Source organism: Glycine max, chromosome 7 (genome assembly GCF_000004515.6).
Source record: "Glycine max cultivar Williams 82 chromosome 7, Glycine_max_v4.0, whole genome shotgun sequence".
NCBI classification, from domain to species: Eukaryota; Viridiplantae; Streptophyta; class Magnoliopsida; order Fabales; family Fabaceae; genus Glycine; species Glycine max.
The window spans coordinates 36,197,503-36,209,955 of record NC_038243.2 but is presented as its reverse complement, the minus strand read 5'-3'; the positions used below and the strand labels follow the sequence as shown (position 1 = coordinate 36,209,955).

Here is a 12,453-nt window from a genome sequence, read left to right as displayed (position 1 = left end):
TTCTTTTCAGACACAATCAGTGCCTCTGCAGATTCATAGCCATCATCTTGAACAATTGTAGCATTTCCTAAGTTCTTCTTCCTATTGTTACTGCCACCATTTTTCTGCCTTTCAGGACAAACTTTTCTTGTATGACACTCCTTTTTACAGTGATAACATCTGATTTTGAAGATGTTTCCTTCACCATTCTTCTGATTTTATGGCTTTTGCTTCTTATCAAATTTACTATCTTTCTTGAAGGTCTTGTCAGTTGCCTCTTGCTGTCAACCTTTCACCACTTGTAGAGGACTTTTTTTCCTTTCTTTCATTCAATTCCTTTGAATTCAAAGCAGCCTACACTTCATCAAGAGATATAAAGTCTCTTCCAAACAATAAAGTCTCTTTGAAATGAGAGTAACTCTTAGGCAAAGAGCACAACAATAACAAAGTTTGATCCTTATCATCAATAGTGACATCGATATTTTCAAGATCTAGAATCAGTTTATTAAAAAAATCCAATTGTTCTCCTACTGATCTATCTTTATGCATTTTAAATGAATACAAAGTCTGCTTTAGGTAAAGACGATTAACTAAAGATTTGGTTATGTACAAACCTTCAAGTTTTGACCAAATCCCAGCAACAGTTGTTTCCTTAGAGACTTGCCTCAACACCTTGTCTCCGAGACTGAGGATAATTGCACTGTGTGTCTTCTGCAGTAGTGCTTTCTTATCCCCATCAGCCATCATCTTTTCAAGTTTGGCTTCTCCATCAAGTGCTTCCACCAGACCCTGCTGAACAAGAAGAGCTCTCATCTTCAATCGCTATAGCCCAAAATCATTTTGCCTTGTGAATTTTTCATCCTCATACTTGGCCGAGCCCATTTCTTGAATCGAACTCAAAATCAATCCACGTTCACCGCACCAATTTGTTGTGGCAAAATCAGATTTTACTTTACAAAAAAATGAGTTTCTTGTATGAACAAGAATAAGCAAAATGCAGAAAAATGAACCAAAACTGCACAAAACTCACAACAGCCACTTTTATTCAATCTCTGCAATTTTTTTTCTCTAATTAGAGAATCTCTCTTATGATCTAGGCTATGCAAGAAGAAGAAATAGAAATACTATTTCAAACCTAACCAACTTAAAACTACCTATTTGTTACATGCTATAACATAATAACAAAAAATAACTAAGTTGATAAAATTTAAGAGAACCTACCTAATAGTTATTAATGAATCAACATACAACATATAACAACACAAGTACTAAAATTCTGTTTTTAAAAAAATAGACAAAAGCATATAATTAAATTAACCCTTTTAACCCGGTTGGAGGTAGATGTTGTATTATTAAACTATTAACTACTAATCAGAAAAAGAGGAGGCATTGAGATTTGAGCACTGTGTTGCTCATGAAGTTATTTGTTTTTCAACTGCTACACGTCGATGCCGTAAGCCGTGCACAGCAATAATAATATGTGGGAGCCCACACGCAACCCCTTTCTCTCTCTCCCGTGTACCGTACCGCACTGGATTTATGTCATGCAAGCCATTCCTTTCTTAATACAAACAAACCATAAACAACAACAACGAACCTCACTCGCTACCATTCGATTACAACGTCTTCTGGTTCTTGTAAGCCCCTCTCTCTCTCTCTCTCTCTCTCTCTCTCTCTCTATTTTTCTCCATATTTTGTATTCATATTTCTATATTTTTTTCTCTATTTTCTCTTCACTATTGCTATTGGTTTATGCAATTTTTTCTGGAATTTCGGGTTGCTTATGATTTGGGGCTGATTTTTCACATGGTTTTTTTTCTTCATTCCTATCTGCTGATTTGTATGTTAACATCAATGTTTATGCTCTCTTGTCGTCTTATGTTGTTTGGTTGCTGAGAAATTTTAGGAGAATTTCATAAACCTAGAACTTTTAATGTATTTATTGTTGTTACTGTTAAAACCGCTTTTTACCTTAATTTTCAATATGAAGAGACAAGTTTTCTGCACCCCAGAGTGTATAACCCGTGTTTAGTTCACTATATTGGATTAGTTCTTGTTTATTTGAGAGAAAGTTGAGATTTTTAGAGTTTTTCTTCTGTTGGGTCTCTTAGTCACTGTTTTGTTTTCGTTTTGGTGTTTGGTGTGTTGAAATAATGGTGTCAATTGTCAGATCCCCCTTGTGGTGTTGTGATATTAGCAGTGGTTAACATGCTGAGTTTTGGGTCTTGTGTTTTTCCTTCAGTGAAGAAGAACCCTTCTCTTTGCGCGTGTCCCGTTCTCTTCTCCAATCCTCCTCCATCCCCACTGTGTGATCTGATCCTAAATCCTATAGCCATGACTACCATGGAGGTTAAGCTATGGAATGACAAGCGCGAGAGAGAAATGTATGACAACTTTGGGGAGCTTTATGCCATTATCAAAGCCACTGAGAGGCTTGAGAAGGCCTATGTTAGAGATATAATCTCACCCCAGGAATATGAGTTAGAGTGCCAGAAGCTCATAGCTCATTTCAAAACCTTAGCTTCCACCCTTAAAGACACCGTGCCTAGCATTGAGCGATTTGCAGATACTTACAAGATGGAGTGCCCAGCGGCGATTAACCGTCTTGTGGTTTCCGGTGTTCCTGCTACGGTGGAGCATCGTGCGACTGTGGCTGCCTCTGCTTCCACCTCGGCTGCTATTGTGGCCGAGTGCGTGCAGAATTTTATTACTTCTATGGATTCTTTGAAACTTAACATGGTGGCTGTGGATCAGGTGCACCCGTTGCTCTCGGACCTTTATGCTTCACTCAATAAGTTGACTATCCTGCCACCTGATTTTGAGGGGAAAACAAAAATGAAGGAGTGGATTGCGAGGTTATCCAAGATGGGTGCAGCTGATGAGTTGACTGAACAACAGGCGCGGCAGCTTCACTTTGATCTTGAGTCTTCTTACAATTCCTTTATGGCAGCCCTGCCCAATGCTGGTACATGACTGAGTGGCCAGTGCTTGTACATTAAATCAGAATTTCCTTTTTTTTCATGTTTTTTTTTCTTTGGATACTAATCTGATGATTGGAAAGGAATTTTCTATTTGGTCACAGCTCATACATTTTTAATGCTGGATCCTGGATATTTACAAATGATGGCTATGTGCTGATCATTGAAGCTTTATTTTATATTGTGAATGTGCTTTCAGCTTTGGTTTTCTTACCTGCAGTTGTTTGGTTTGAGTTTCTCTGCCCACCTAGCAAGGGTGAAATCTTACAGAAACTTGATTATTGAGTTTATAGCTGTTTATCTTTGTCCTTTGTACCAATAAATGTGTTTCAGCACCACTCCTACATAGAGTGGTAGATCCTTCAAATAATTGACATAATTAATAGCTTTTGGTGTACAGGATATATGCATATAATCAGAAGCCTATAACTGAGTTGTGCAAGTAGAGTAGAAATGGTGGGGAAACAGGGAAGAGGGAGAAGAAATAGGTGAAAAATGAGACAATGGGTTGGGGTTGTTTGGTTATGTGGAAATAGGTGGGGACCACACCTCTTTATTTCCTCGCTGATATGTGTGGAAATGCTGCCGGGACATATTTTGTGATGGTTCACTAGAAATTGTGCATTTGTAGTGGTGGGTTTTTTGTATTTACCGGTATGAATGATTTTAACACACTTCAATCGAGTGTTTATTGCTAAAATTGGTTGACAATGGATCATTTTATTCTTGGTTTTGTTTTTTTTCCCATTTCTCTTATTTTCACCTATTTTCATTCAAATTCTTGATTTTCACCTATTTGCATTTATTTTTTTTATTTTCTTTCCTTTTTCTATTCACTCTAGTTTTCACCTACGTATTTTCTTACTAAACTCACCTAATGAAATAGTAGATACTAAAGATGCACAAAATTACTGGAAAACCCTCTACGATGCTCTATTTTATTGTAGTCAATACCAAAGATACACACATTTCCATTACCTTGTATATAAACCAGTCAATAACAAGAACACAGGGCACTTTGGTAGCATGGTTTTTCCAAGCATTCAATATCTGAATGATCTCTGCAGTCAAATGTTTGGAAACTTTTTACTGGTTTTCCATACTTATGCTTTGATATCATCTTAATTTAATTGACAAGCATAGGATCATATATATTTCCTTCTTATTTCTTTTTTATTGGTTATTTTAATTGCTGAGAGAGTTAAAGATTATATTAGTAATAGGTTTTCATGACAATAATAAGCTATGGTTGATACACTGGTACAAATGTTGCTCGAGTGGAAAGGTAGGGCTGTATAAAAGATAGTATTCTGCCATAAATTCCAGCCATTATCCACAGTATTTCAGCATGAGACCCGATAAAGTGATGACTTTATATCAAGTTCTGAACTTCTGGTGTTGAAAAGATTCAAGAAAAAGAGTTGGTACATGGTATAATATTAAAAGGAAAACGACAGTTACCTAGAATTTGTTTGAAAAATTGCAAGTCAAAAAGAGTTGGTATATCCTATACCTGTTAATTCATGGTTATTACTTTGTTTACCCCTATGACAAACTCGATTACTTTGTTACTTTCTTTACTTGTGGTATAAAAAATGACACTAGTTAATCCGCTATAACATAAAAATCATAATTTTTCGTCCATTTTCAACAGAAGACGGTTACTAAACTAAGACTTTAACAAAAATTGTTCTCTGTGATGACCAAAAACTGTTAGTAGTGCTAGTGACAATCAATTTATTTTTGGCTAATTAGTAGTAGTATCTAAATGAAGAGAATGATTGCGTATATCATTTTAAGGACACTATCGTTAAGGACCTGAAGCTGAGTATCATTTTACAGAAGAAATTATTTAGGAATTAGGAGTTGGTAAATGCTTGTCAGTTAATTTTGATAATCAAAGCAAAGGTATGACCATGAAGTGTGATAATAGAAAACACATTTTAGTTAACAATGAGGCTCTGCCACAGATCACAGATCTATGTCACAAAGAAAATATGGCTGCAGCCGGTAGAAATGCAGTCATTCAGTATGACATTTATACAGAAGTCTTTCAAGCATTGATGGAACCTTCAGTAAGCCTGCCTAACACAGAAGCTTGAATGACAATAGGCATTGTCACCAAATTAAGGTCAGATCCTTTCAATAAGAATATTGAGTACACATTCATTTTTAGGTTGAATTCAGATTGACTGAATTTCCATTCACTCTTTCAAATTGTAAGCATTAATTACTTTAGTCTACGCATATTCCAACTTTAGTTTCTAATTTTATAATATATCATTCACTTTATTCCTTTTTTACGCAAAATGACAATGAGTTTAAAAGGTCTAATATAAATATTTTTTTTATAAATTCATGGAGTAAAATGATAATTTTGTAAAATTGGAGACTAAAATATTTAACACTTACAATCTCTAAGACTATAACGAGGATTTACTCAATTCACATTTTTTTACCTGTGAAAGGTAAGTGATAGTGATAGTCTTTCAACATGGGTATAATTAACATATAATCACTCATTAAGCATATGGTCAAATGTTAAATTTTCAAGTCAGCTAGGAGATACCCTAAAAATTCCATATAAAAATTCATCTTAAAACATGTTATTTTGGACAACAGTGTAATCTATCATAGGGAGGTGATTAGTAAAAAAGGAATTCAAATAATAATTGCCCTTTATTAATCAATCATGTTATTTTGGACAACAGTGTAATTTATCATGGTAATAATTGCATGGCTTACTAACATAAAAATCTATACGAGCACTTCCCATCCTTTTATATATACTTTTCAGACTCAATATCAATATCAGCAACCAGACCTGAAATAAAATTAAAAATTTTCAAACATGCTAATTAACAGCGAATATCATGGGCAGAACCAGATGCTGGCACAAGTAGCTAGCTTATATGCCTTTTCACATCCACATTTTGCCAAAATACAATTATGGTGACAGTAACTTATAATTACCCCATGCAAGCATCAACCACTGAAAAATCTGAATTCTCCTTGTGTAATGATGGCCACACCAAGTTTTCGATTACGGCCTGACAACATTTAATACGAAGTTAATAATTTTCATCAGCACAATGAAAAAAATAATATTGGTCACAATGTGATAAGTTTGAATGACAATGAATTGAAAGTTTGAAACCTCGTATGATGGCAAGAACAGCATTGGGTACTGTACAAGGATGACCAACTGAATCAAGAAGAGATTTTGCCATGCCATTTCCCGTACCTTGATATAGAATCAATCATTTTATATATAAACATTATGGAAGAGAAAATTAGGAGATTCACATAACAAAATTTGTAGGACCACTCATCATTCACGCGTTTTAATATATATATATAACCTGCAGGAACTACTCCAAGGGGCATCTTTATTGCAGTGTCCCAGTCCTGGCTCTGAAGCAGTCCATTTACAACCCACTAAAAATGTGTGACGCTAGTGAGATTATGAAAGAGAAACACAGAAAATGATGTGTACAAAAGAAACATCAAAACAATCATTAGTAGACAGCCATTACCACAATCATAATGGTACTTGGTACGAACTGTAACCAACAACAACAATGTCTATGAACTAACCTCTACCAAGATCCCATCTCCACTAACACAAACAATCCCATCGTACTTTGAAAAATCAAGTGACTGAACAACTTGCTTTGCGTGGAGCTGATGTTTGGTTTCTGATAAATAATAACAAAAAAATAATAACTTGAATGTATAGATTGCATAATTTTTTTTTATTGTTGTCGTCAATTTCTATCAGAAGGAATTATAATAAAACTATTTGAATTTTGTGATAATTATTATAAAAAAAATTCTTATTGATTTTCAATATAAAAATATATACACTCATTAACATAATAATTATAATAACAACAACAAACTGTTTAATAAGAAGTTATTATTAATTCGGGATCATCATATGTCAAAAAGTTAAAGAATAATTCTAGAGGTGTTGAAATTTATTTGAGGGATTAATTTCTCTTAAAATATATTTTTCATGTATTACAAAATTAAGTTTTTCAATTTTAAAACAAAAATATTAATACTTGGGACCACCTAATAATTTTACTTTAACATATTTTTTTAACACATTCTTTTTAATTCATTTGTTTATTAATTAAAATTTATTCTAAATCACAAAAATGTATGAATGTGACACCTTAGTTTTGAATGAATTTCTAATGTTAAGAAGTGAATGATGGGCATAATTTGTTGCTAGCTACTAGCTAGTACTCCTATTGTAATAATAATAATAAAAAAAGAAAAGGAATGAAGGGATAACCATAACCTTGGACTGTAAGCTGCACTTGTGCGTCTTAGGTCGTCCTGCCCCATTCATATTCTAAATCAGAATTCGCCACACAAAATATTTGACCACACAAGCAACAAAAAAAGATTCCAAATAGATAGTTACATAAAGACATAAACTGGGTTGAATGGTTAAAGGAAAAGAAAAAACAAATCTGATTTCCTTTGGTAACAAAACTAACATTCTAATAAATTAACATTTTTTATAAAAAAAAAAAAATAGCTAGTTACCTAGAGAATCGCTTCTATTTTCATTTTCTATTCTTCCGGGCCTCATGGCTTCTCTTCTTCGGCACTCTCACATGGAACTTGATAACGTTGATAAAGTGATTACTACATATTCGTTCAATTTATTTATTTAGTTTTGTTGTATCCACCCGCTCCATCAATGATGGAATTATGGGTTGCTAACACTACATTTTGTTGATTTCTGCCGGCGAAGTTTGAAAAAACAGAGTATTTTTTGAATTTCGAGTTTTGCAATTACATTGCATGATTTTGATTATTGCATGCTTGAGTGTTTAGGGGTCATATGTTCTTCGGAGGAGGATTCTATGTCTGTGGTAAATTGTTCCGATTGTTGTTGTTCAAGGAGTTTAGCAACTTCTCGAGATGGGGAGTGCTTGGAATTTCGGGTACTAAAATTTTGCAGTGTTGCATGTTCCACTCTAATTCTCAAAGAGGAAGAAGAGTGTTTTTAAGTGGTTTTTTTACAGGTAAGAACTTGATCACGTTATTACAACAGAGTTATGTTCTTTCTTTCTTTTTCTCTTTTATCATTTTTATTTGTTCTTTGTTTAATATAGGATGTGCTATACTGCTATTTTATTTCATAATGACTAATTTTATGTTTAATTTTTTTACAACAAATTCATTGTTATTAAAGAAAATTTAGAATTGAACCACACACAACATTGTCCAAATTGACATGACAAATATAAAAAATGTTTACAGCAAAATATCAGATGATAACATACGCTTGAAACCTATATTGGTGATAAGCCAAGATAGATATGTAAACTACTTGAAAATCATTCTTCTAAAGAGTACAATAAATTTTGTGTTTAATGATTTAGGTTTTCTCTTTTTCTTTTCTTAAAAATAAAGAGTTAACAACATAAGTTCTTGGATGGAAATAATATAATTGTAATATTTTTAATAATTTGAGATTTTTTTTTCATCACATGGTCAATTTCCATATCAATAATTTGTGTTCAGTTACCATTTCCATTAATGTTGGAGTTAAGGATGAAATTACTAGTATGTTGTTAGGAAATATACTAGGATATTCGGATTTTAATTTAAAAAACGACATCCATTCCATTTTTGTAACTCTTTAATTAACTCCAGCAAGTTTTGTCTCAGTATTTGTAACGTTGACACTTTGTGTTACTCTTCCATCTTTCTCTTTTTTTTTTTCTATCTTTTCTTTTGTAACAAAATTTTCAAATTGTTAATTTAGATTTTATTATTTATCTTATCGACAATTAACAACATTTCAAATTATCGGTATTAAATCCTATTTGATTTGGTAAAAAATTTGATTACAAGAGGAATTTGTTTACCCTTATAATTACTTAATTTAAATTAAAATTAAAAACAAAGAAAATTAGAAAATTAAAAACTTGTTTACATGTTGGGCGGTCAAGAGCCAACATGAGAATAAAGTAGGTGTAGCGGAGATGAGGATGTTGACTATGTAGTGAGGAGAGTAGACCAGAAGACAAACAATTCGAGGCAGAGGAAGACCCAAAAAGACAGAGAGGTTATAAAAAAGGATCTCGAAATTAATGGTTTGGATAGAAGTATGGTACTTGATAGAACATTATGGCGGAAGTTGATCCATGTAGCCGACCCCACCTAGTGGGATAAGGCGTTGTTGTTGTTCTCCCTTTCTCCGGTCACCCGCCGGCGACAGAGACAGACAGAAAGGTACCATAATTTTCTATTCATTTCGCTTCATTTGATTGTTCTCTGTTTCATTTTTTGTCCATAGGGGTTGAGACACAGTGCTGCGTGTAGCGTGTTACATAAATAATACGGCAGAGAAAAACGGATTGTGTTGTTGCGACAATCGCAATCGTGCGTGTAAGGCGAATAATGGGTTAAGTGATGGTTAACAAATGCTGATCATATTCATGATCAATTTGTTCTTTTACGTATTTTTGTGGATTTTTTAAATTTATATCACAATTCCTGTTTTATTCGAAACAGATAGGGTGTTTGGGGAAAGGTGCAATGCAAAGCAGGTTTATGAACAAGGGATTAAGGAAGTTGCCCTTTCAGTACTTAGGGGTATTAACTGTGAGAAATCTTCTTTTTCTATGATTCCTGATTCCTGATTGTGTGATATGTATATTTCTGTGTTGGCTTTGAGGGGTTTCTCTTTCTCATTGGTGAAACTGAAACATAATCTTAGCTAGCATTTTTGCTTACGGGCAAACAAGCAGTGGAAAAACACACACCATGTCTGGCATTACTGAATATGCTGTGAGGAATATCTATGAATATATAGAGAAGATACAAGACAATTCAAATCCTGGTTTCACCTTACAGTGAAATGGATGATGATGTTCTTTGATTGTGGTCAAACGTTGACATTTTGTTGTTGCTTTCAGCACAAAGACAGAGAATTTGTTATCAAGTTCTCTGCCATGGAGATCTATAATGAAGCTGTCAGAGACCTTCTCAATGCAGGTGCTACTTCACTAAGAATTCTAGATGGTCCAGAGGTAAATTTAGTGACATAATTTCCCTGTTCTGTTAAAGAGTTTCTTGTTTAGTTGTTTAGAATGGTTGAGCATATGTGCACCTCAAAGAGAAATGGACCGTTGTTGAGAAACTCACAGAAGATACACTGACAGAGAGGAGACAGTTGCAGCAACTCCCCCTTTTGTTTGGCAGTTAGTGTAACAAGTGATCATATGTTCATATTCTTAGAATTTAATTAGAACTTATGTGTATGTTGACATTGTTTATTTTTGTAATGGTTATTATAAAATTCTTGTACAGAGTGATCTCTAATTAGTTGTATATTCTTATTCAACAGGCTTTATTTTTTTTATTTTTTTTCATATATCAGTTTAACTTTGTGAATTGTGAAGGTGTAGTTTGTAATGTTATTATGTAAGTTGGTATGAATATGAAATAAAGGGATTTGTCAGTTTGGATCATATTGCTGCTTAATGTTATTATGTAAGTTGATATGAATATGAAATAAACAAATATTTTCCCCAAAGGAAAAATGTTATCAAACACGTGTTCAAGTTCACTTAATACGTAGTTTTTGGGTTCGATCTCAATATTAATGTGTATGAAATTGATAAGGCTCTTCACTCATTCATATATATAAAGCGATAAATTTAAATTTATATCATTGTGTATCAGTATAACTTACTAAATTCTTTAGTAATTTTAACTTATTAAATAATATAATATGTTTTTAAAAGCATAAGTGTTGACCTTTAGTAAAAACAATAAATTAAATTCAGAAGAAGTAATTTTAGTTAAAATCATATGTAAAATTTAAAATTGTTTTAATTTAATTTAATTTTAATAATTATTTTTAAATGTAAAACTAAGATTTACTATATCACACACTCATATTAATATTTACAAATATTCTGTTAATATTTACATATATTTCTTAAAAATTTGTTGTCAATCTCAAAAGGTTAGTCATTAAGAATAAATAATATCTTCATATTTTATGGAATTCTTTATTCTTTTCATTTACATTATGAGATCATTTTTTATTTAGACATGAAGAGATAACAATTTGAGTGAGAAGTTTTTAATAAGAAGAGAAGAGAGAATAACAATTTGAATGAGAAGTTTTTAACAAGAGAGAAGAGAAAATCAAAAGGAACAAGATGTTACTTAAATTGAGTCACAGGTGAGGAACAAGATGTTACTTAAATTGAGTCACAGGTACTACATGAGTCAGGTATATCAATAAAGAAATAATGATTTTGAAGAAAGAAAATAAAAAGTATAAGGATATCATTTATTCAAGTCACAACAAACAATGTGAGAGTGGTACATAGAAAGAAACAATGATTTTTTTTATAGAAAGAATGTTGAAATCAGAAATTGGTTTAGATAGAAAGAGATAATGTGAGTCCATGGTACCAATAAAGAAACAATGGTTAACAATGAATGTTTTTTTTTTATAGAAATAATATTGAAATCAGATATTGGTTGCATTTATATAGCTAAATCTTTTCCACAAATTAAAAAAAAAATATTGCACCTTCTCATAATAGAGGTGACTCTATAGAAATAATCTATTTTATATTTTATTATATTGTATAACAAAATTAATTTAAATAAAAAATGTAATAGCTTAATAGAAATTCGAATACACAGCACCACAACACCTATGTTTCTATTAGGGTTCTATGGGGTTTAAAAAATTGAGAATCACCAAAAGAAGAGAGAGTTTCTTCAATGTTTGGAAGAATTATTGTGTCACATATATGAAAGTTTTATTCTAAGTTATCCTACCGAGAAATGGTTATTTTTTATTATGTTAATAATTTTTTTACATTAATTCATTATATTAAATTATTCAGAGCATGTAATGTGAAATTATTCTAATTTAACTAAAGTTCTGATAATCAAGATTTTAATGAATTATTCAGAGTTTTTCCACTGAATAGAGGTGCTCTGTTGACGCAAGTTATTTATTTATTATGTTTGAAATTATTTAAGAGGTAATATTTGGTAAGTTTTCTTAGTCAATTAATTGAAATCTGAAAACAGCTGTAGAAGCTCACATGAAATAAGGATGTCAACCTTTTTTCAATCCAAACTTAGGCACTTGGGTTCTTTTGTTCTGAAAAGTAATTTATATCTTCATTTCTTATGAGTTTTCCTTAATTAACTTAATCATGCAATATTAACTAATTTAGAGTAAAATATATAATGATCTTATATGTAAGTACACTTCAATGCATATAGTAATATAAATTGAAAAAGAAACCCTTTAATGAGTAAAATATATAATGATTAATATGAATTTTTCCTTCTGATATATTATTGCACTCTAATGCATATATTAATGTAAATTGAAACAAATATTTCAATTTTAATAAAAAAAATACGATAATAAAATAGAAATACAAACATACATATATAAGAACCCTTGTGTAATAATAATAATAAT

The 12,453-nt window shown here is 31.9% G+C and overlaps 1 protein-coding gene across 2 annotated transcripts; it reads left to right on the top strand.

Annotated features, from left to right (window-relative positions):
* The first annotated feature begins 1,444 nt into the window (after positions 1-1,444).
* Positions 1,445-3,170, top strand: LOC100814037 (vacuolar protein sorting-associated protein 28 homolog 2). Of its 2 annotated transcripts, none has more exons than XM_003529252.5 (2): positions 1,445-1,616; positions 2,222-3,170. In XM_003529252.5, the coding sequence occupies exon 2, from the start codon at positions 2,314-2,316 to the stop codon at positions 2,950-2,952; it is 639 nt and encodes a 212-aa protein (XP_003529300.1). In that variant the 5' UTR covers positions 1,445-1,616; positions 2,222-2,313; the 3' UTR covers positions 2,953-3,170. The 2 variants fall into 2 exon arrangements, with proteins under 2 accessions (XP_003529300.1, XP_014633596.1); XM_014778110.3 differs by having other exon boundaries at positions 2,150-3,170.
* The last annotated feature ends 9,283 nt before the right edge of the window (positions 3,171-12,453 follow it).

Excerpts from the sequence above, each read along its gene's own strand:
- LOC100814037 (XM_014778110.3), top strand. The coding sequence starts at position 2,188 with ATGCTGAGTTTTGGGTCTTGTGTTTTTCCTTCAGTGAAGAAGAACCCT.